Genomic DNA, 22,919 nt, shown 5'->3' with positions numbered 1-22,919 from the left:
TGCCTGTGTATATGGGGGGAGCACAGGGACTACCTTCCCTTCCCTGCAGGAGCACAGCCTGCACCCTGCAACCCCCAGACCAGTAAGGGCAGCTGGGCCTGGACCCCCCCGCCGTGCCTGCAGGCAAGGATGGGGCGGGGGAAAACCTGTAGCCCCCAGCCCAGAGACACCCCGCAGGCAGCAGCTACTGCAAACAGGTTTATTGATGGCTGTCAGCAGAAAGGGGTCAGGGAGGGGGGGCTGCAGCGAGGCAGGGGGGGCAGAGCCTGGCTCCACTGGCTGAGCCCAGCCTTGCTGCCCCTCGCTGCCTGCTGCCAGCACCCCCCAGCAGCCTAATCTACAGCAACCCCCACCTCCAGCGCCCCCCCCCCACCCCATTACCACCCTCCCCACCACGTCGTGGTGCCCGGCAGGTATTGCTCGGCCATAAGCCCGCTTGTGCGCCCCCCACACACACACACCCACACCCCCCAAACACGTCCCACGGAGTCAGAGGGTGCTGGGGGAAGGGGGTGGCAGGGGGTGGCCGTGCAGGGAGAAAGCGGAGTCCTGGCTGGGAGAGCCTCCGTGGGCGAGTGGGCGTGCGCGGTCCCCGGGCGCAGCAGCCTCAGAACACACCTGGGGAGAAAAGCGGAGGGTGGGGGGGACACAACAGCACCCGTGAATCCCTCCTCAGCCCAGGGCTGGGGAGGGGCAGGGAAGGAGGGAGGAAGGCCCCAGGAAGAGGAGGAGAGCCAAGGCAGAACCACAGGCAATGGCGAAGGTGGAAATGCCTGTGAGCATCACTAAGGGTCACTGCTGCTGTGGGAAGCAGGGAGGGATGATGCCCCCGGGCCAAGGCGGGGTGGGGGGGGTTGACAGTGTGACAGTGCCCTGCAGGGTGGGCAAGGCATAGGGAAGGGGGGTGACCAGGCAGGGTCTGCGATGCGGGAGGGGACAGAGGAGGAGGGGGGACAGGCAGGAGCGACAGCATCCAGAGGAAGAGACAGACACAAGGCACCGAGCAGAGCCCACGCGCGCACCCCTCCTTGCAAGGAGAGCCTGACCCAGCGCTCCCCAGCCCAGGCAGGGGGCAGGCAGCAGCCAGGGGGGCACTGGCTGGAGCCCCTGCCCCTCTGCCGGGCAAGAGGAGCAGGCAGAGCCGGAGCACACCTGCCCACGGGCACTCCCCCTGTTTCCAGGAGCCAGGGCAGGGAGCTGCCCCTGTTCCCGGGACCCCACCAAGGGCCCCTCTTCCAGCCACAAACCCCAACTCTGGCAGCCCCCCCACCCCAGGGTGCCACCAGCCGCCCACCCACCTGAGCAGCAGCAAGGAGGCAGGGCAGGAGAGACCCCCTCCCTTGCTGGGGGAGGCAGGAGCCCCAGGCAGTGAGCCCCCCCGCCTCTTTCCTCTCCCTGCCCAACAGCAGGGGGTGGGGGGGGGGCACAACTCCAGCCCCACGTTCAGAGCAGGGGGCAGTGCCACTGCTTCGATTTGGGGACAGGTTCATGCCCCACTGTGGTGGGGCTGCCAGCCCCCAGCGGCTCTGGCTCCGGGCTCCCCCGGGGACCGCGGGCTCTGCGGGCAGAGGATGGGGTGCCAGGGCTGCCCCCCGGTGCCGGCGGGGCGCCAGGGCCATGCCCACCTGCTCGGTGGTGCCCCGCGGCCTCCATCTCGGAGAGGCTGTAGGCCATGGCCAGCTGCAAGTCCTCGTCCTCGTCCTCGCTGTCCGTGTAGAGGCAGACGGGCGAGGAGCTCGGGGGCCGGTGCGGGGCGGGCGGCGGGGGCGAGGGAGGCCGCGGGCTGGGGAAGGCTTGCTGCTCCCGCCGGCTCAGCTCCAGCCCCAGCGCCATGTCATCGGGGACGCCTGCAGGGACACGGGGCAGGGGATGGGGGTCATGTCTGTGCCAGCTCCCCAGAGCTCACGTAGTGCCCCAGCAACTCTTGCCCACCCCACCAATCCTCCACGGCAGAGCCCCAAACCAGGGATCGCCAGGGCTCAGCCCGAAGCCAAGCCTGGGTGCAGCATCCCCCGGCCACCCCAAAGGTGGAGAGGGGTCCCCAAAAGGAAAGGGCACCAGGACGTGGCACTGCCAGGCCCCAACGAGTCCGTTTGCGGTGCCACTTCTCACCATCGATGTGGATCGACTTCAGCTCCCCGTCCTCCTCCACTTCCACCCGCTCCCGCCCATTCTCAATAATCCTGCAGACAGACAGACAGACAGACAGACAGACAGAGGGATGGACGGTCAAGGGCCAGGCAGCCAGAGCATCGCAGTGGCAAGCTGCAGGGTCCGAGGCCCCCCCGATGAGGGGGTTCCCCGGGAACGAGGTGGGCCAGCACTGCCCTCACCGCTTGGTGGTGATGCGCTTGCCATTAACGAAGGTGGTGGAGGTGGAGACGGAGCGGAAGCCCAGCCCCGCGTCGGCGCCGGAGCTGAAGGATGAGGCGAAGAAATCTGGAGAAGGGAGCGACAAGGTTGGTGCCAGGATGGGGGACAGGAGGAAGGCAGGGGATGGACCCTGCACAGGGGGACGCGGTAGCCCAGGACACCCCCGCTGGGCAGGGGCTGGCAGCGTCTCCTACCTGAGGATCCTGGGAAGGGGGAAAAGAAGTGGCCTCCCCTGTGGTGCCGCGGACCAGGTCCTCGTAGCTCGGAGAAGGGCAGCATCTCATCTGGAAGGCAGGGCCACCCCATATCAGCATTGCCCCCGTGGCTTGGCGAGCCATGAGCAGGGCACCGCTGTGGGGCTCCCCGCTGGGGACAGCCATGCGCTCTGTCCGCAAGCCCAGTGGTTGCCCCGGAGCCAGAGAGGTGCCCGAGAGCCGGCCCCCAGCCCCCCTGCTGCCCCACACTCACCAAAGAAGTCGGCGAAGGGGTCTCGCCCACCGAAGAACTCACGGAAGACGTCGTGAGCGCTGCGGAAGGTGAAGGTGAATTCGGGGCCCCCGGCATCAGCCCTGGAACCCCCCGGTCCTGCCAGAGGGAAGAGGCTCAGAGTTAAGTGGAGCCCTGGGTGAGAACCCCACAGAGGTTGGGGAGCCCCAGGAGGCACAGACCCACACACCGGGTCTTCAGATGGGGCCGTATCCAGAGCTGCACTAACCCCCTCGTGGGCACTAATGCCCACTCACCTGCCCCCATGAGTCCGTCCTTGCCATAACGGTCGTAGACATCACGTTTCTGCTCTGTAAGAAGACAGAAGGCTGTGGGGAAGCCGGCTGCCAGGCATGGGGCAGGAACACCGATGCTTCCCCTGGCCAAGGGAGGTACAGAGAGCAAGAGCAGGGGGGTGGCACAAGCCCCCACCACACTGGCACTGCTCCCAAACCCAAGTTGGGGCATCAGGCAAGGATGCAAAAGCCTCAGCCCCGCTGGGGAGACCTCATCCCGGTGGCCAGCACCTCATCATCTCTCCCAAGAGCTGTTTTCGGGGGAGGCATGGGGAGGTAACCAAGCCCCACAAGCCTGGCGGTAAAGCTGGAGGGACCCGCTACCTCCTGGGAACATCCAGGGATGCCACCTGGGTGAGCCCAGAAGCAGGACAGGGTGAGCAGCCCCAAGGTTGGGGGAGGGGGGAACACACGAGACAGCACCATGGCCCCTTACTGTCCGACAGCACTTCGTACGCCTCGGCGATCTCCTTGAACCTCTGCTCGGCGTACTCCTTGTTGTCTGGGTTTTTATCCGGGTGCCATTTCAACGCGGCCTTCCTGTACCTGCACAGACGGGCAGTGATGGGCACACAGCAGCCCTCGGGCGGTGGGGGCTCCCGGGCCAGCACCCCCCTTCTGCATGCACACCTCCGACCCTGTGGGCAGGGGCACCCCAAGCCCACTTCACCCAGCGCCCTACAGCCTCAGGCATCAAACAGGAGCTTCCTGGACTGGTTCTGCCTCCTGAGCAAATATTTGCTGCATGACCCCGGCGGTGCAGCCTGTGCTACGCACCACGCTCACAGGTTTGTTCCAGAGCCTTCCCGGGCTCCGCCGTTGGTATGCATGGGCCAGGTGAGCACAAGCAGCCCTTTCCTCCCGCCTGCAGCTAGCTGGGCTTAACCCAGGCTGCCCACCTTCTCTCACCTACTCTTAGGAAGCCTCTCCAGCAGGGACCTCTGTCCCTGCCAGGCAAGCCACCAGTCTGCACTTACTCCCTGCAGTTGACGCCTCATCCCAGCAAGAGCAGCAAGACCTCGGCATGGTGCCAGGCAGGAGCTGTGGGAGGCTCTGTCACCCCAAGGGCTCCTCTACAGTGCCTGGGGCGCAGCGTGGGACCTGCCAATGGGGCCCATGTCCCTGCCAGGGGACACGCTGCTCCTCACCCCATGAGCTCCAGTCCCCTGACCCTGACGCCAGCAGAGCCCCCCGCGCCCCATCCCTCTGCCATCCCCGCACCCTCCAGCAGAGAGAGGGGACGCCTCCAAACACCAGCGGGACCCACCTCCTGCCTCCATCCCCAGCCTCGGGCTGAACGGGGACAAAGGGACCAAACCCCACCAAGAGATGCCTTTGTGCAGCAGCAAAGCCCAGCCCCGCTCTGGCCTCCGCACAAAGGAAACAAAGGCTGAATTGTCACCTCTGGAGCTGGGCCCTGTCCCCACTGGCCCCCGCGGGGAGCCCCCCGGCCTTGCTGGCGCCGGGGGGGGGGGGTGGCGGTGGTGGTGGCTTGGGCAGGGGCACGCCTGCCACGCACTTACGCCTTCTTGATGTCCTCGGCGGTGGCATTGCGGCTCACCCCCAGTGCTTCGTAGTAGTCCACCATGACGCGTGGCTGTCCCGTGGGGTCACTGAGGGGGGGTAAAAGGACACGTCAGGGGGTCGGCAGGCACAGCCTGGCAGTGCCGGGTGCGAGACAGCATGGGCCGGCTGCTCTGCCCTCCCCAGGCTCCCGCGGCCACCCCACAGGTGCCCCCGGGAGCAGCTCAGCAGGACACCCCCCCCCCATGCCTCCCCAGCACCCTGCCTGCACCCAAGCCACCTGGATGCACGCACAGCCCCAGCCAGGGACTGCCACGCCGCCATCCCACCCGTGTCACCCCAACTTGCCCAAGCAAGGGGACAGGGATCCTCACTGGTGGCCCCGCTGCCTGCCCCGCTCCCCCCGCAGCTGCCCCAGCTCCCCTCCCGTTCCCCCCCCGGGGGGGGCCAGAGGGAGCAGCCCGCTAAGGTGCTTAGCGGCTGGAGCGGATTAAGGGCTCAGCGGGGACCCTCCCCCGGGCACCCCGGGACACTTCCACCGGCCGACCCTCTCCGGATCGGGGACGGGAGCGGGATGCTGCCGCACCGGCTCCCCCCGCCCTCCAAGCCCCCGGGGTGCCGACTAACCCCCCCATTCCCCCAGTACTCGCCCCCCGCCCGCGCTGCCCGGGCCCATCAGCTGATGGGGAGGGCGGTGCTGGCACCAGTACGGTACTGGGAGCGCGGCGGGGCGGCGCCGACGGGGACCGCCCCCCCCGGCCCGGCTGTAAACACGCCGCTCCCGGGGCTGCCCGGCCCGTCACGGGGCGGCTGCTGGAAGTTTCCTTCCCACCCCCGCCACCCGGTAACTCCCCCCCTCGCCGCCACCGGCGGGCAGCCCTGGGCTCCCCACCGGGGACGGGCGGGGGCGGCAGCACGGGAAGGGACGGCACCGGACCGGCCCCGCTCCCCCCGTGGGCCGCCTCCCCGGTGCGACACGGTCCCCCGGTCCCCCCCGCACGCCCCCACGCCACCCCCTCCGACCCGTCGCCCACCTGAGTGCCGCAGCCGAGCCCTCCCCGCCCGCCCCGGGCCGCCCGCGGCCGGTGTCGCGCGTCCCCCCCACGGCCCCCGGGCCGCCGCGGGGCCTGGCGGGAGGCGGGACCCGCCGGGACGACGAGCGGCGGCTGCAGCCAACCGCGGTGCTGCCGCCCCGTGACGTCACGCGCTCGCCTGGCAGGCTGGTGACGTCATAGGGGGCGTGATAGAACGCGGAGCGGGGCTTCGCTTCTGCGCGGTCCCCCTGTCCCCGTCCCCCTTCCCCGTCGCCCTCCCGCTCCCCGTCCCCGCAGCCCCGGTCCGGCTGTCACCGCTGCCCGCGGCTGGGGGCGCGGGCCGGGGGGGGGCACTGACCTCGGTCGCTGTCCCCAGCGGTGCAGCCGGCGCTGCGAGCACAGTGGGCACGGCCACCCCCCGCCCCGGGGTAGCCCCCGGGCTGCGGCTCGCCCCTGGCCGCCTGCCGAGTCAGCTGCCCGGCCGGTCCCTGCCGGAAAGGCCGGCGGGAGGGGACAGCTGGGGTGACTCAGCGCTTTGCCGGGGCGGGACACGAAGGGGTGCAGCCTGACAGGCTGTGGGGCACAGGGTCCCTGCCAGGAACCCGGGCTGCCCGGCACCGCCATGGCCCCGGCAGAGCATCCCCCCGGTAGCCCTGCCCCCTCCCCGGCCCTGCTCACGCCGGGGGAAGCCGGGTAACAGGGTGCCCAGGCGCCCGGAGCACCGGGGCTCAGGGGATGGCCGCGCACCGGCAGCTTTGCTGTGGGCTTTGCCTCTGCATGTCCCCTGCCGGGGGCAGAGGGGCCGCTCTCAGCCGTCCTGGGGGTCGTGGGCAGACTGGAGGCCACCAACCTGCACCCGTGAGCCTGCGCTGTCCGTGGAGACGGGGCCTGTCCCCTCTTGCTGTCTGGATGGGAGGAGGAAGGAGCCAGAACCTTTTGGACCCACCACCCCTGCACTGCAGCTGGGATCTCTTCCTCACCTCCTGTAAATCCCAATCCTGGCAAACTTTCCCAGTGCCGCTTTACCCGGCAGGCTGGGGAGACCCAGGCGTTGACACAGGCCACTCCCAGCACTCCTCAGGGACCGGGTTTCGGGACAGCCAGCCATGCCTATGAAGAGCCTTCCTCAGCCGTGGGCCTGGACGAGCATTGGGAGGGATGAAGTGGCATCTCCTGTGCCAAGGATCATCTCCTCTCCAAGGGGTGTGAGGCCCGTCCCCTGCCGTCAGACAGCACTTGATGTTGTCCTTGAGCAACTGCTTGGCGTATTCCCTGTTGTTTTTTCTTTTTTCTTTTTTCCCGGATGCCATTGCAGCGCTGCCCTCCTTGTACCTGCCACCCCGGGAGCAGGCAGTGGGCTCCCTGGGGTGGCTGCCTCTGGCGAGGTTGCCCTCGCTGGCTGCCAGGGGCTCTGATTTGGCCCATCTGCCCAGCAATGGGTGCAGGGCTGGCCCGGGCTGGGCTGGCATGGGCACTAGATGGAGCCACAGGCTGCCTCACAGGGACACCATCCTGCTGGCTGGAAAGCTGGGGAGATGCCACCAGGACCTAGCCGTGTCTCGACACCTCACGGTCCTTTCCCTGGCTGTTGCAGCTGATGTGGGGACAAGGAAGCCCCAGAGCTGCCAGGTCTCTATGCCCACCAGCCAGGGAGGCCTCCTCCCTTTCCTCCTGATGGGGAAAGGAGAGGAACCCACATGCTGGCTAGGACTGGAGCCAGGGGAACACGTTGCTGCTGCCTTCGTGGCATATGTGACCCTCACCCATGAGACCAGGATACGCAGTGAGAAGGACTTACACCTCCCTAATGTCCTTAGGGGAGGCCATGTGGGGTTGGGCAGTAGCCCACCATTGCGCTGGTAGGAGAGAGAGGATGCTCTACCAACCACACCTCGCCCCAGAGCTGCCACAATCCCTCCCCTTCTCAAATGAGCCAAGCCAGCCACCTCGCAGCAGCCGAAGAGAGGCAGCCCATCACCGACTGGTCCTTCACACAAGGCACACCTTAAGCCACAGCACCCTGCCCTCTTTTCCTTGCCCATTCCTCCTGGGTCTGCCCAAAGTCCTGGGGCACCTACCTGCCAGTCGGGCTCATGCCAGCCTCGAACCCAGCTCAGGCATCTTGAGTTTGTCTCAAGAAGACCCTTATTTCTTTAAACATTCTGGTGACTGCTGTGTTGCAACCCTATTTTTAGCTTTCCAGGGTCGCAAAAATGCTCATGAAATACTCTTGAGGCTTTGTGAGAAAACAACTTTTGGGTGAGCAAAGCAGGACCTCAAAGGACCACATTTTTTACCCTGGTTACCCCATCTCTTAGGAAGCCTACTGAATTGCATCATAAACTCGTGCTATATTATTATGCAAACCACATATTAAGAGAGATATTTTTTTCAGCGCTGCGCAACATTTCAGCTTTTGATTTCCTCAGGAGAACACAGACCCTGTCACAGCCTCCTTAAAACTGGCAATTACGTGCTGCAAAATTGTATTCTTGGCGATTTTTGGAGCTGTGGAGTGATGTGCTCAGGAGTGGCGTGCCCACTGCTCCTCTCGTCACATCCAGCTGTCTCTCGTTCCCTTCTCCTCACTTCCCAAGGGAAGGTCCCCGCTCCAGGGTCGCCATGTGGAGATGCAGCAGGGAGGGAGTGGGAGCTGGAGCCAGTGGGATGGGGTGGGAAGTGGTTGAGCAGAGCAAGGGTGCCATTTCCATGCCACCTTCTTCTGCCTGCCCGCTCCCAGGAGAGACAACAGCAGTGGTCATGGCCATGCTCCCCATCTCTGGGCATGGCCACCGGGTCGGTGCAGCCCCCAGAAAAGGTGTCAGTGGGAGCAGTGGGTTTGCTCACCCCTGGAAAGGCTGTGCTGGCGTGGGGACCGCCAGTCACAGAGGGCTGATGGCCGGTGGGGACGTCACTTGAAAAGGGCATCCATTTTAAAAATCCACATTAATTCTTTTACCCCCGGTCTTGCTGTCTCATCCAAACAGCCCTGCCCAGCTCCCCTGGCTTCCCTGCACAGCCAATTTCTCCACACCCTCGTGTTTTTGATGCTCCTCATGTTTGTCTCGATGACCATGCTCTCAACCACCTGCCCATCTCTCTCCCAATCTGCTCTGTTCTCATCCCAGCTGGCTTTTCCAGAAGTGCGCCTTCTAGGAACTGGGGAGTATCCAGGGAGGCAAAGTCACCCTTGCTGCTCTTAGCAGAAGTCGGTGTAGCGGGACAGGGAAGTAAGAAACAGCAAAGTCAGGGTGACTTTCATTCAAGCAGGGCAATGTCTTCAGGCTAGATTCAGGGACATGACAGACACAGGCTGAGCATCTGTTGGGGTTTTGGCCAAATTGGCCAATGGCCAGCGACAGATGCTCCCCCCCAACTTCTCATACACAGAGAGGAGGAGGAGAGGTAAAGAGATTTATGAGTTTAGAAGAAACTAAACTACTTTAATGAAGTATTAATAATAAAATAAAAAGGAAATAATGAAATAGATACAGTATATACAAAATCGTATTAAGCTCCCAGGATGATGTCACCGGCAGGCACCGGGGAAGTCCCAGACTGGACTCAGCGGTGGGTGGGAAATGGATTCCAGAGCTGGAGTCAGGAATGCACAGATCGGGATCAAAGGCAGATGAACAGACAGGGTCCTCCTCAGACATCGGCCACTGAAGAAAGAGAGCTGACCCTCTGGTCCCTCAGCTTTTATACTGAGCATGGGGCAGATGGGATGAAATTTTGGGTCAATTTTGGGTCACCTGTCCTGTCTGCTCCTATGCTTTTCCGCTTCCGACCCTCCAACGGGCAAATAACAAAATTAGCTGACCTTGCTTGTTATAGCAGTAAGTATGAGCAAGAGCCTCTCTGTATACCATTCCTTGGCACAAACTGTAAACATTGGTCTTATCACTCTGAGAATGAACCGTTTTCAAGACAACATGCTGTTAATTTCAGAGAGTTATAAGAGGCCTAGCTAAGAAGTAACATTACTGAACAGCAAGTTGGTTCTGTTTTACCTCAAACCAGGAGAGCATCCCAGGCGGGAGTGCTGGCCTGCGCTGACGCCGGGGCTGCTGCCCCAGCCAAAAACCCAGGCAAAACCGAGGTGCTTGCAGATTTTAAATCAACAGAGCCAGAGGCCGGCGGAGGTGGCAGAAGCCCGTGATTAAATAGGTTATCCACGATGAGCACACGCACAGGCCCAGGCAGCAGCTGAGCTTCGCCATGGCGGGGGGCTTCACCCCATCCCTGGCATGCCGTAGGGAACAGCGGGGGCTGCAGAGCCTGGATAATCCCGTGTTGCTCAAGAGCAGCATCTCACACCCACCTGCAGCTGAGGCTGGGGGCTGCAGGGTCTGCATCTGACCCCAAGGGAAAGGAGATTCGGGGGCGATGAAAAGGCAGATTCCACCCACCCCCCTCCAAATGCTGGGGAGCCCGTCAGCCATGGAGGGGAGCAGAAGCTGCCTCTGACACAGGACAGGAGCGGGGTTTATTGCTAAGCAAAACCTGATTTCACCCACACAGACTGACACACTCATGCCCACGCACTCCCAAGCACCAGGATGCTCATGTCCAACTGTCTTGGCCAGGATTTTCTGCCGAGCCTGGTAGGACTGGGGTCACGGACTGCCTGGTGCTCACCATGCCTTCCAGCTACATGCCCTACCTTGGCCCTCTGCCTTCCCGCTAGGCATGGCTCAAAGGCAAAAAAAAAAAACGACAAAAAAGGAGATGGGGCAAATGCATTTGCATTAGAAGAAAACAAGAAAAAGCACAAAAGGATGCTGCTAAGCAGCCTTCTGCTGTTTTCCATAACCGTTAGTGCCTAAATACCAGTGAAACTGCTGTGGATGCAATGGAGAAGGCTGTAATTTGGATGCCATCTGTAACAAACCAGTGTGTAAAGCATCACCTGCTAAAACTGGCATTTCCAATTCATCAGGCCCACCCTGGGAGTATTAATGGAGCTAACTGAGGGTCTTATTGAGCTGCTGGTGGTAATTTTTAACAGAGCTAGGAAAACCGGAGTAATTCCAGAGGACTGAAGGACAGAAATCTCTCCAGTCATTAAGAAAATAAACCGGTCGACCCAGAAAACTCTAGATTACTGATAATGCCAGGAAAAAAAAATAACAGAAGAATTAATTTTGATTCTGTCAGCTGAAAATTAAGGACTGAAAAATGCATTCAGTACTCATCAGCCTCATCTCAGGGAAGGCAGGTATTGCTATGCGAACTTGTCATCACCTTTCAGCGCGATTACATGGCTGGCTGATTCAGATCAACACCACCGGCATGACAGCCTTACTTGGAAGCTGGCAGGAGATAATAACAACAGCATTCCCACAAATCATGATATTATCGCAAAGAGGGATGGAATTATCTGTTTTCCATTCCACGGAAGAATGAGGCTCATAGCTGCTGCCGAAGGTCTTTCCAGGTCTTCTGTTTGTGTTGTCCCACAATATCTCTGCATGCCAAGCCAGCCAGTTTATATTATATTCCTGCATTGCTAAGGACACACCAGATGTAGGAATAGCAAAGGTGTGCTCTTTACTCGTTAGGCAGGAGCCTTTGTAGTGGGGATCCCCAGAGTGTAAGGCACACAGTGGTAAGAAATATTTACTAACAAAGATCTGGGCTAACGCTAAGCTTGGTGGGGTAGTAGCCAGCGAAGGGATGGTAAGAATTGCCCGATCAAAAGGCCACATTGCAGCAAAATTTGCTTTAAGGCAGTGAAATGCAAAATAACTCGTGGGAATTCGGAGGAAGGGGCGGCCATGCCGCTTATCACTCTGCACATCCACGTGCCACCCTCAAGCTCTTATCAGCAGTAATCTGGCGTTCATTTCCAGACCATTGCTTGAAGCGCTGAAGCCGGTGGTGCCTGGCAGGGCTCCCCACAGAAGCCTGGCAGCCCTTCGCTAATGCCCTGCCGTGGGCAGCCAGCACCGGGGCACCCCCAGCTGCCTCACCAGGCACCGCATCGACGCTGCTGCTCCCTCCACGGGACGCCCATCCCCGCCTTTCCCCTGGGCAGACCTGTCATCTCAAGAATTGAAACCAGGCTTGTTTAGCAAGGTGGGTTTTCCATGGTTAATCGAAGCCTGGTGAGGATGCTGAGGGTCCCCCAAGACAGGGAGGAGCCCTTGGTACCTCGCTGTTGCCAGGCTCTGCAGCATCCTGCCTGGGAGATGGTCAAGGCCTCCTGGTTGTGTCCAATGCAGGGCTATTAAATGACAGCGTGAGAGCCACGCCATCCCAGGGAAGGGCACAGCAGCCACAATGTGCACAGGGCACCTGGGGATGGCTCTTCCTAACGAGGAGTGCCCCATCAGGCATGGGAGCTCAGCATCCTGGGGCTTCCGACTCCTTACAAGAGGGAGATCCTGCAGAACAGCTGCTGTTTTACATACCCAGCCCCTCATCCTCTCAGTTAACTCCGCTAGGAAGCTCTCAGGGATCTGTTCGAGCCAGGCATCCTCAGGATGGCCGTCCTACACAAGGTCTCAGCCCAATGACCTGAGGCCCCTGTCTCGCAGTGGCCGGGGCTCTGGGAGGAGCGGGGAGGACAGCCCTGGATGCGCTCGCCACAGGAAGCCAGGCCCTGCTTTTGCATACTGCGTCTCTCTCCGCACACAAACTGCTCCAGGCAGGAGCACCCTGGGAGCTGTTGCCCGTCTGGGTTATTAAATGCATCTTTTGTCTCATTAACTGTCGCCCTCTGACACCCACTAGCACTTGGCCAGCCGCCACCACCTCCTTTCCACTTTTAACGATTCTACGGCAATCCCCGAGGCTCCAGGCTTGTTTCTCCAGGCCCAGCTCTGCTCTCATCGTGCCCTGCAGCTGGCAAGCAGTTTGCATGATATACAACCCACTTCCACGAGCAAAAACCCACCTTGCACACATCTGTCCAGCCATTGGAGGCTCAACTGCTCCCCAAAGACCGGGACAGAGAAGAGCTGTTAGCGAGATGCTCCTGCACCAGGAATTGCTTGCGTTCCTGGGGGATGTTGGACTTGCCCGGCTGGCAGTGGTTTATCTACCTCGAAGGAGTGGGTGCATCTGTGTGATTTTGCCATGTCCCCCCTGCTGTCCAGAGGCTGGGGACTCAGCCACCCTCCGGCAGAGGAAGCGAGTGCTCCTGGGGGTGGGGGAAGCCATGGCTGCCTCTTGCCCCATCGCTGCCGGCTCTCACAAGCACTGTCTGCGGCATTGCAACAGAGCTGACCACAGCTTTGTTGCAATTCCTGAGAACTTGTAAGACAGGAAGGCCTGAGGGGCCGGGGATGGAGACTGACTCATCAGTGTGCCTACTGTCCTGCCTGGGGCATGCAGAGACCCTCCGGCCTGTTGGGGTAACCCGTGCCCCTCCAGGAGCTCCCACCATCACCCAGCCATGCAGAATTCATTGCACTTCTGCTTGCAGCTATTCTCGTGCCACCGCCAGCTCCGAGAGATGCTGGAGAAGAGGAAAAGCAGCACTGGCCATTCAACACAGCCCCCCAGCATGGCACACCGGCATCCCCTGGGAGCATGGGGACACCTCAGTGGGCTCAGCCCCTCCATCACCCGCCTGCAGGCGGCTTGTTCACACCAGGCATGCTCAGAGCCCTGATATGAAGTCACTGCAATTAGCCAGCTGCGGGTTTAATTTGCTCCCGTGGGTGTGTAGCTGCCTTTCCCAGGCCGTGAAGAAAGGCGGGTGACACCGGCAGCCGGGGATGCTCATACCGAGCCAAGGAGGCTGCTCACCCAGGGCTGTTGTGCCTGAAAAAGAGCTAGTCCCAACTCGTCCGCCGGAGTTTTAGCCTTGCAGGTTGGGGCTCGGCATTCGTGCGGAGCTGGCTGCGTCCCTGGGAGTGCCTCCCTGCTCTTGCCACTGCCCGGTGATTCAGGGCTCAGGACTGTAGCGAGATCTGGAATTAGCTTTATTGTTCCAGTAACGCGGCACACGCTCCGGGCGATGCGGCAGGCGTTGCACAATTGACTTCGTTTTATCTGAACCAGCAATTAACACTGCTGTTGCTCAGCTCCAGCAGCGAGAACTTCTGTCGGATCGCTGCTGTGCTCTGCGTCCCGTCAGTAAATGCCACCCTTGGGTTATTAAAGACTTCCACTGAAGAAGATCCCATGACCCTGAAACAATGATGCTTCACTACCCTTACTGCTAGGAAGCCTTACACTGGCATCTGCTTGCCCTGAGCATGCAAAAGAGTTAATCCCCTTCCTATCTGCATCTGCCTTAAAGATATTTTAAGGTCTTTATTGAGTCTCTACTTGGTCTTCTAGATATTCCCCATTCTTTCAACCTTTCATTGTGGCCCATGGTGTCTCGACTTCCAGTCACCCTTGTTTCTCATCTCTGGGTCATCTCCATCTACTCCAGACGAAGGATGAGGTGCTCAGAGGGCCCTTTCTGACCTTAACAAGGCATGCATATCTTAAGGAATGACAAAGGCAGCATTTCCTGTCCATCTCCCTGCCGTGCTATGCTAGAACATTTCAGGGTGGCAAAGTATGTGCCAAATGCTGTCATGCTAAGACCGCAGCAGCAATCAGACCCACCACCACGAGCAAGCTGTGCTTTAGGGACCCTGCACAATGGCTCGCTGGGACACCGCTGGAGCAGTTGGCAACACACGGGACTCGCTTGAACTCACAACAGCTGCAAGATGCAGGCAAGGCCCATGCTTTCTACAGACTCATTAGTTTCACCAGTCAATACGTCCACCCTGCGTCAGCGCCGAGCTGTGTTCAAGGAGGTTGTCATCACGCCTCACCCCGCAGCAGAGCATCGCTGGATCTCTGGGCTTACCAGCCCAGCAGCTGGGTTTGCTGCCCGAGCCCTTGGCCGAGCAGGAGGCAGTGCTTGGCCACAGGGGGCTGTGGGAGCCGTGCGAGATGAAGGAGCTCCCTCCTGCCTGCTTGCTGCTGGGCTCGGGGTGCTGCCGTATCATCCCGCACAGCCGCTGCTGGAGACCAAACTGCACGGGGCACTGACGGGATGGAGACATATCCCGGCGCTGCCGCCTCCCCACCAAGCCACGCTGCTCAGAGGATTATGGGCAGAGCAACTGTGCAAGGATGGAGTGAGGGGTAAGCGGGGCAGGCACAGGTGCGACCTCTCTGGGAAGCTCCCAGCTGCGGATAGAGACGGGGACAGGAGCCCTGTTCCTGCAGCACCCCTCATCATCTGGTGCTTGCCTTGTGCCCCCCCAACCTAGGCTTAAAGTGGAGGGCACTGGGACTCCTTCTCGAACCCACAGCACAGCTGTGGTCTCTTCTACCTTCCCAAGACTGCCATGCCCCCAGAGGGACACGGTTTGCTCCACCTGGAGCAGCCTGGGTGGAGCTGAGCTCTGGAAAGTGGGAACAATAGTTTGGGCTTTCCCCAGTGAAGTAGTGGGGGGGGAACCGGGGTGTGGATGGGATGTACCAGGCTGAACTCTGAACGGGTCATCTCCTCCCCAGTTTCAGCTCTGGTTGCTTTAGGTGTGGCAGGCTTTAACGCTTCTGGGAGACAGCTATTTGAGAGGTTTTGTTTGGGTAACTGCAAGCTCTGCTGACGGTGGTTCCTGTACCAGCGGCAACACCTCTCCTCTGGTGAGAAGCGTACCGGACACTAAAAAAAGAAATCCACAAACTTTCATAATAGCTTGTAATGAAGAGCTTTTTAGTGCAAGTGTCTGCCCTTGATGGTGGCATCACACACCTGCAATACATCGTGCTGCCTCCCCCTCCTCCCATGAGGGTGTCCGAGAGCTGGCTGATCTCCTGGGCTCTGTGGGCAGCAGCAAGCAGGGGTCTCCCCTGTGGTGTGCAGGGCTCTGCCCCTGGGCTATCTTCACCCTGTTTTTCCTATTCTTCCATCAAGAGATGGTTGAATTCTGACTCACTAGCCTAAAATTTGCCTTGCTTGCTTTTTGTACCTCTCTGGGTGCTGGTGAGGGGTCCAACTTTGTTCTGAGCAATGGTGAAAACATCTCCCAGGCGATTCTTGCAACCAAGTGATTTCTGAATGCGGCCTGAAAACATTTGCAGGGTCTCCTTAGACCTGTGGGTAACACCTCTGAGAGAAGAGTTGCCTCAGGACGAATCTTCTTCCAGCCAGGGTGAGCTCAGCCTCCGCCGTGTGCTTGCGGGCTCCTGCAGGCTGCTCAGCATCTGGCAGGCAGCTGAGCAGTGGGGCACCGACAAGAGGCAGCCCATTGGTGGCTCCCTGGATTTAGCCAGCTCTTCTTAAGCATTTCAAACATAAAAAAAAAAAAGCTTAGACATCTGCTTGGGCTTTTCAGATCAGAGGTTCACGGAGATGCACAGCTCCGAATGACTCATGGCTCTCTTGTCCATCATTGCTGCCCTGCTCATTCAACGTAACAGCATCCGAATGGTTACTGTCGCTGGGAGCGTGCATTTGCAGCAATGACGGATCCAGGACGTTTCACCCTCATCTCTCTACCAGAATGGTATATAAACAGATGCAGGCATCTCTTGGAGAAGCATCACATCATTTTACACCCCCAGGTGCCACCAGATTGTCACACAAATTTTCTGAAGTTGGGTGAACCACACAAGCCTTCTGAAATACTGCTCGCTGCCTAGCTCCAATGCTTGGGCTTCCAAACACTGCTGCAAAGCATTCATCTATGAACACCCTAGAATTAATTGGCACTGTGGAATTAAGGAGGGTGCTAGGAGACACCCAGCCTTAGCATCCAGCATGCGTTTCAGTGGGCACCTTGGTAAAGATTTTCAGGGGGAAAGATGATCCTATCGCTCCTTTTCACACCAATTAAGTTCTGGGGCTCAAATTTTGATGCCTCGGTGCTACCAATTACTCTCTCACTCTCATGGACTGTCTGCATCAGCATGGCCTGTGTTATCTAGTGATCTCTGCGGTCACTCAAAGGACATTTATACCACAGGGAGGAGTTTAGGCATTTCCAAAGTTACCTAGTCACCACAGCATCCTGTCCGGGTTCAGCAGCAATCACAACCTGGGGCACCTCTGTGGAAAAAAAAACCTTTTCCCACAAGCTTGATTAAACCCATTCTGATCATTTGGCTCAGTCATTTCTGCAGGTCTCAAAATGTGTTGCTTAGACACCAGCATGGGCTTCACAGCAGAGCCGCTGCTTTCATTCATTTCACACAGCTCCATCAGTGAAGGTGACACTTTCCAGGTGACTCAAGCACAAAGAAAGGCCACTGTGGGTGGATAATTTAGGTCCAGCTTTCAACTTTCAGAGCGAGCTGAGAGATGACAGCGCCTTTCAGTGAAAACTCATTAAGTCAGAGGGCTCGGGCAGAGGCAGGGCTGGTTCTGCATGGCGGTGCATGCTGCGAGCATTTTGGAGGGGGGTAGACAGGATGGACATGTCATTCATTGTATCAAAGCCAGACGTCAGTGAAATCACCACAGAGACATCCCTTTTGAGGTGCTCCAAGCTCTCCCCATCCCCTTGCTGGTCATTTCACAAAGCTTTGTGAAAACAGATCAAAACCACGGAGGTAAAGCAGAGTCAGGCTGGAGAAGGAGCCCATCGGCAGTCAGGGCTTCCAGATGCAGCCCCAGAGTGTACCTGTCCTTGACGGGCTTGCGGCAAAGGACAGTTTTCCTGCTTTTTCCTCTCTGATCTCCAAAGACGCCAGGAAAGCTTGTGCTTGTCTCTGAAGTATTTCCTCTGCCTGTGTTTTCTGCAGAAATTCTCCCAGGTGTTCATTGGGACCTTGGATAGCTGGCAGAGACCCACCTCCTTGCTTGCCCAGGGATCACATCAGCACCTCCACCCACCAGGAGGGAAGACCTGAGCCAGGTTCTCTGTTGACTTTCCTTCCTTGGCTCCCAAAGTCTGCCCTGGTTAACGCCTGGATGGTACCTCGCACCAGCAGGACACCCAGCAAGAAGGTGCCACCTCTGCCCCTCAGCAGAAGCCCCTCTGCCAAGACTGGCAAGTGTAGTAAGACCAACCCTTATGCCCCCCTGCCCTCCCCTCGAGGGGACCCCCGGGTCTCCCGTTGCCCCTGCCGGGGGGGGCCGGAGGGATGCTGCTCCTCGGTGACCCCCAACGATGCACCCCGTCGGCTGCCGGGCAGCACCGCCGCATCTATGCAAATGCATGCAAATATGCGCGATGTACGCAAATTTATGCAAACGCACGGAACTCTCTCTCTCCCTCTCGGGCGGGGCGGCCCGCCCCGGAGCGCCGGTGCCGCCCCCGGTATAAGGCGGCGGCGGCGCTTCCGTGCCGGCCGTGCGGAGCTGCGGCAGCCCGGGGAGAGGCAGGTCGTGCAGCGGCAGCATCATGGTGAGTGCCGGACCCCGGCTGCCCCCTCCCTCCGGTCCCGCGGGTGCTCTCAAGAGTCGGGGGAACCCCGGCGGGCCCCTCCCCGGAGCGGGCTATGACCCCCATAGTTTGCCGGGGGGGGGTTCTCTGTCAGCCCAGAGGTGCGGGCAGCTGCCGGCGGCAGTGCCGGGTGTGCTTGCCTTGCCTCTGCCCGGCTTCAGCCTTTTCTGAGCTGCTCCCTCCCCGGCGCTCAGCAGCTTCCCTCCTTTGAGCATCCCCTTGCACCCGTGTGACATGTCAGAGGCAAGGAGGCCACCAGCCAAACCCTGCCATGCGCGGATGGTGGCGTTTGGGCTGACCCTCTCACCTCCCTCTTAGTAGCCACAGTTCTTGCCCAGCTCCCGTGGTAACACCTCCGGCTGGGGGGAGCGCGCCCAGTGCTGCAGACCCCGGGGTGCAGACCCACAGCTGAGCCCTGGGAGCAAGCTGTGCCTTCATCCACTGCCCCACGGGTGGGCATCACTGCGGGTGAGCCTCTGGGCTGCCCCGCCGCCATGGTCCTGCTGCGAGCTCTGGCTCCTGAGCTCTCTGGCTGCTCCGGAGAGCATCCCAGCCCCAGGGTGCCCAGGCACCCTGCCTCCCGCCCTGCTGGGCCATGCTCCCTGCCCTTCCTGAGCCAGACCTTGCCGTGAATAAGGCAAAGTCTGCTGGCTGGCAACCAGCATTGCTGTGTCCCCGGCGCCGCTGGGCTCTGCTATCAGCGCTGGGTCCCAGAAAGCCAGTCCTGGGTACTGTGTGTTGGCAGGATGAAGTATGGTGATCAGCGTAACCCTCTGCCCCCGCCCTAATTCTCAAGGTCCTCAGCCAGGGAGGAGTCCTTTCTCGTCTCTTCTTTCTTGTGACCATCCAGAGGTGCTTGCAGCTGCATCAGGGTTTGCTGTGCACTTCTGCTGAGGATCCTGCAGCTTCCTCAGGACTTATTGTTGGCTCCTTGTGTTACAAAACCTTTATGGAGCTGCTGGGAGGGATAAGAGGGGTGCCACTTTGCTGTTCCTTGCGCCTCAGCTTTGGGAAAGGTGGGGAGAGGGACTTCTGGCTCTCACCATGGGTATCAAGGGCTTATTTTTCTGTCATCCCTCACTGTCACTGCTGCCTCTGAAATGCGGCACTGAAAGCACCTTAGACGCACAGAGCCAGGACTTGCTGCGACCCGTGGAACTTCCTCAGATGGGAATCGCTGCCGTGCTCCCGAGCGCAAAATGGCTGGCTCCACCAGCTTCCTGCCAGCTGACTCACAGCGGGGCACCCATGGCTCTGGAAATCCGGTTTGGTTTGGATGCTCCTCTGCCTTGGTTGTGCCTGATGACGCATCCAAGTCCTTGGCAACAGCGGGGCTGAGGCAGTGAATATTTTGGTTCTTGTCAAGAAGGCTGCAGCCTTTGGGATGCCTTACCTGGAGGGAGTGAGGCTGCAGAGCCCACCTCAGCCTTGCTTCTCCTGAGGGACCTGAGGCTGCTCTTGAAGCCCTAAGCTGGGAGACCCTCCCACCTCAGCCCTTCAGTTAGGTTAAGAAGTGCAGCTAACACTTCCTCCTCCTCCAGAGCTAATTTAGGGAAGCCGAGCCTCGGAGCATGGCAACCGTTCACTGCTGCAAATCCCTCCCCTCGCTGGGCACCCATCCTCAGTGCTGTCACCTCCTCAGCTCCCGGTGCCTGGGTGATGCTCTGTCATCTCAGCCTGCATCCTTGTTGTTGGAATGGCAACAGGAGCTGTGGCAGCTGCGGCTGGGCTCCAGCCCTTAAGCCAAGTGGGTGTTCAGGCAATGGAGAAGGTGCTCACTGGGTGTTTGCAGGGCTGTAGGTGGGGACAGTCCAGGGATTGTGCTGGCCTGGTGTCCCTGGCTCCAGAAAGTGGGTCTCCCTCTACATGGGCTCCTGAGGAGGGCAGGGCAGCGATGGGAGGCAGAGCACCAGATTTGGGAGACGGCAGCAGACTGTGATGGACACAAGGTACCCAGGCTATAGGCTAGCGTGGATTCCACAAGCTGACGAGGGCCTGGGATGTCCTGCCTGGGCTCTGCACCTCACCACCTGTAGCGGTTGCATTTGTGGTCCCAGCTGGGATCTAACCCTGCCTCCCCCTCCCCAGCGCGAGTGCATCTCCGTCCATGTCGGCCAAGCTGGCGTCCAGATGGGCAACACCTGCTGGGAGCTGTACTGCCTGGAGCACGGCATCCAGCCTGACGGGCAGATGCCCAGCGACAAAACCATTGGCGGAGGGGATGACTCCTTCACCACCTTCTTCTGCGAGACCGGGGCTGGGAAGCATGTCCCACGGGCCATCTTTGTGGACCTGGAGCCCACCGTGATCGGTGAGTGCAACTTAGTTCGGTAACGACGGTGGTGACTATCTCTGTGAACAACCCACTGTGGGACAGTCCACAGGTTGGGTCCTGCCACCTTTCCCCAGGGCCAAGATAGAAAATCTCTAACATTGTGCTAACTTCTCCTAGATGAGGTTCGGGGAGGAGTCTACCGCCAGCTCTTCCACCCTGAACAGATGATCACTGGCAAGGAGGATGCTGCCAACAACTACGCCCGTGGGCACTACACCATCGGCAAAGAGATCATCGACCAAGTGCTGGACAGGATCCGGAAGCTGGTAGGTGACCACAGAGTGGGGACGTGTCCCCCTGGGCTGGGGTCCAGCATCCTGCTGGGGGTGGAAGCATGGTGCGAGCCCTGCAGTGGCCTGGGAGGGATCTGAAGCTGCCCAAGCAAAACTCTGAAACTTCCCTCCAGTAAAGTCAGTGCTTGGAGGAATCTCACTTGGCTCTCTCTGTAGGCTGACCAGTGCACGGGACTCCAGGGCTTCCTCGTGTTTCGCAGCTTTGGAGGAGGAACTGGCTCTGGATTCACCTCCCTGCTGATGGAGCGACTCTCCGTTGACTATGGCAAGAAGTCCAAGCTGGAGTTCTCCATCTACCCTGCACCACAGGTCTCCACTGCTGTGGTGGAGCCCTACAACTCCATCCTCACCACACACAGCACCCTGGAGCATTCAGACTGTGCTTTCATGGTGGACAATGAGGCCATCTACGACATTTGCCGCAGGAACCTGGATATTGAGCGCCCGACCTACACCAACTTGAACAGACTCATCAGCCAGGTTGTCTCATCCATCACAGCATCGCTGCGGTTTGATGGAGCTCTGAATGTCGACCTGACCGAGTTCCAGACCAACCTGGTGCCCTACCCTCGCATCCACTTCCCCCTGGCCACCTACGCTCCTGTGGTTTCGGCTGAGAGAGCTTATCATGAGCAGCTGTCGGTGGCTGAGATCACCAACTCCTGCTTTGAGCCGGCCAACCAGATGGTGAAGTGCGACCCCCGCCATGGCAAGTACATGGCCTGCTGCCTGCTGTACCGCGGGGACGTGGTGCCCAAGGACGTCAACGCCGCCATCGCCACCATCAAGACCAAGCGCAGCATCCAGTTTGTGGACTGGTGCCCCACGGGCTTCAAGGTGGGCATCAACTACCAGCCACCCACGGTGGTGCCGGGGGGGGACCTGGCCAAGGTGCAGCGCGCCGTCTGCATGCTGAGCAACACCACGGCCATCGCCGAGGCCTGGGCTCGCCTGGACCACAAGTTTGACCTGATGTACGCCAAGCGAGCCTTCGTGCACTGGTACGTGGGCGAGGGCATGGAGGAAGGGGAGTTTTCTGAGGCACGGGAAGACATGGCCGCCCTGGAGAAGGATTATGAGGAGGTGGGCCTGGACTCCTACGAGGATGAAGAGGAGGGCGAGGAGTAAAGAAGCCCCTGCCAAAAAGGACCGTGCTCCTTCTCTGTGTTACCTGCAGAAACCCTTTGCAATAAAGCATTTCAGAGCCTCCGTGTCTCCCAGTAGCCCCCCAGCTGTATTGGTTGCTGGCCAGGTCAGGTGTGTGGTGAGTGCTTCAGCTCTGCTGCTGGTGCTGCTACGCTTCCTCCCAGCACATGTGGGCATGGGGTCCACCACCTGGGAGCGCCTCTGCCCACTCCCCGCTTGTCCCTGCTGATGCTCTGCCATCGCTCTGGGACATGCAGCCCCACACTGCCTGCCCCAGCTCATGTTCTCTGTTGGCTGCATGCTGAGCCCTCTCCCTGCCCCGCTCAGCAGTCAGGAGTCCAAACATCAGCTCCTGGCTCCAGCTTCAAACAGGAGATTTCTGTTACCCATTATCCAGCATGCCGGGTCCAGAGATTAATTTTCCCTGCTTAACACTAATGCTCCAGATGTATTGACCCACGGGGACTGTCCTCCCCTGCCCTCCTCCTCCCGGCATGCACCCGTGTCAGCTGGAGGGGAAAGTGTGAGCCAGCAACGGGCTGCACCAATTCCTGGAGCTTGGCCAGGCGCTCGTCCCACTGTGCAGGGCACCTGACGCGGCTCTCCATGCCCGTGACCAGAGCCCTGGGCTCAGACGGAGGGGTGCCTGCTGCTGCCCCAGGGCAGGAGTCGCTGCCCCTCACTCTGGGCACTCCTCTGCTCCCACTGCAGAGATGCCTTCACCCTGTGTCTTCACAGAGACCTGACTCTGCTGCCAGGAGCACCCAGGAGTTGGAATTATGTCCTGTTCCTTTTTTCTTAAATATTATGGTGCATCTCTGATCTGGACCCCGCTGCAGAGGAACACAGCAGATTCTCCTGGCATGCTCCTGGGCAGAAGAGCCCACGTCCTCATGGTCAGGGATAGCTGTGAGGGCCTGTGCCCTGCCACCAGCAGCCAAGGTGGTGATCTACACGTCCTCAGCAGCAGGACCAGCCCTGGCCCTGGTGGGGTAGTCTGTGCTTGTCGGGGCTCAAACGGAGGAGCTCCTCTGAGCATAGTCACAAGTCACCAACAGCAAACAGGCTGCAATGGCTCT

At 60.0% G+C, this 22,919-nt stretch overlaps 2 protein-coding genes across 4 annotated transcripts; one reads left to right on the top strand and one right to left on the bottom strand.

Moving 5' to 3' along the window:
• Positions 1 to 185: 185 nt before the first annotated feature.
• Positions 186 to 6,208, bottom strand: DNAJB2 (DnaJ heat shock protein family (Hsp40) member B2). Of its 3 annotated transcripts, none has more exons than XM_054209683.1 (9): positions 6,072 to 6,208; positions 4,679 to 4,768; positions 3,592 to 3,701; positions 3,117 to 3,170; positions 2,842 to 2,958; positions 2,568 to 2,657; positions 2,334 to 2,439; positions 2,113 to 2,183; positions 186 to 1,847 (listed from the first exon to the last, which is right to left on the bottom strand). In XM_054209683.1, the coding sequence occupies exons 2-9, from the start codon at positions 4,741 to 4,743 to the stop codon at positions 1,444 to 1,446; spliced, it is 1,017 nt and encodes a 338-aa protein (XP_054065658.1). In that variant the 5' UTR covers positions 4,744 to 4,768; positions 6,072 to 6,208; the 3' UTR covers positions 186 to 1,443. The 3 variants fall into 3 exon arrangements, with proteins under 3 accessions (XP_054065658.1, XP_054065657.1, XP_054065656.1); XM_054209682.1 differs by lacking the exon at positions 6,072 to 6,208 and adding an exon at positions 5,714 to 5,859; XM_054209681.1 differs by lacking the exon at positions 6,072 to 6,208 and having other exon boundaries at positions 186 to 618; positions 1,626 to 1,847.
• Positions 6,209 to 17,982: 11,774 nt separating this feature from the next.
• LOC128912882 (tubulin alpha-5 chain-like) lies at positions 17,983 to 21,958 on the top strand. Its single transcript, XM_054209610.1, has 4 exons — positions 17,983 to 18,027; positions 20,155 to 20,377; positions 20,519 to 20,667; positions 20,851 to 21,958. The coding sequence occupies exons 1-4, from the start codon at positions 18,025 to 18,027 to the stop codon at positions 21,820 to 21,822; spliced, it is 1,347 nt and encodes a 448-aa protein (XP_054065585.1). The 5' UTR covers positions 17,983 to 18,024; the 3' UTR covers positions 21,823 to 21,958.
• Positions 21,959 to 22,919: the final 961 nt, after the last annotated feature.

Source organism: Rissa tridactyla, chromosome 7 (assembly GCF_028500815.1).
Source record: "Rissa tridactyla isolate bRisTri1 chromosome 7, bRisTri1.patW.cur.20221130, whole genome shotgun sequence".
Taxonomy (NCBI): domain Eukaryota; kingdom Metazoa; phylum Chordata; class Aves; order Charadriiformes; family Laridae; genus Rissa; species Rissa tridactyla.
Note: the sequence above shows the minus strand (reverse complement) of the source record. Positions and strands in the feature narration are given on the sequence as shown.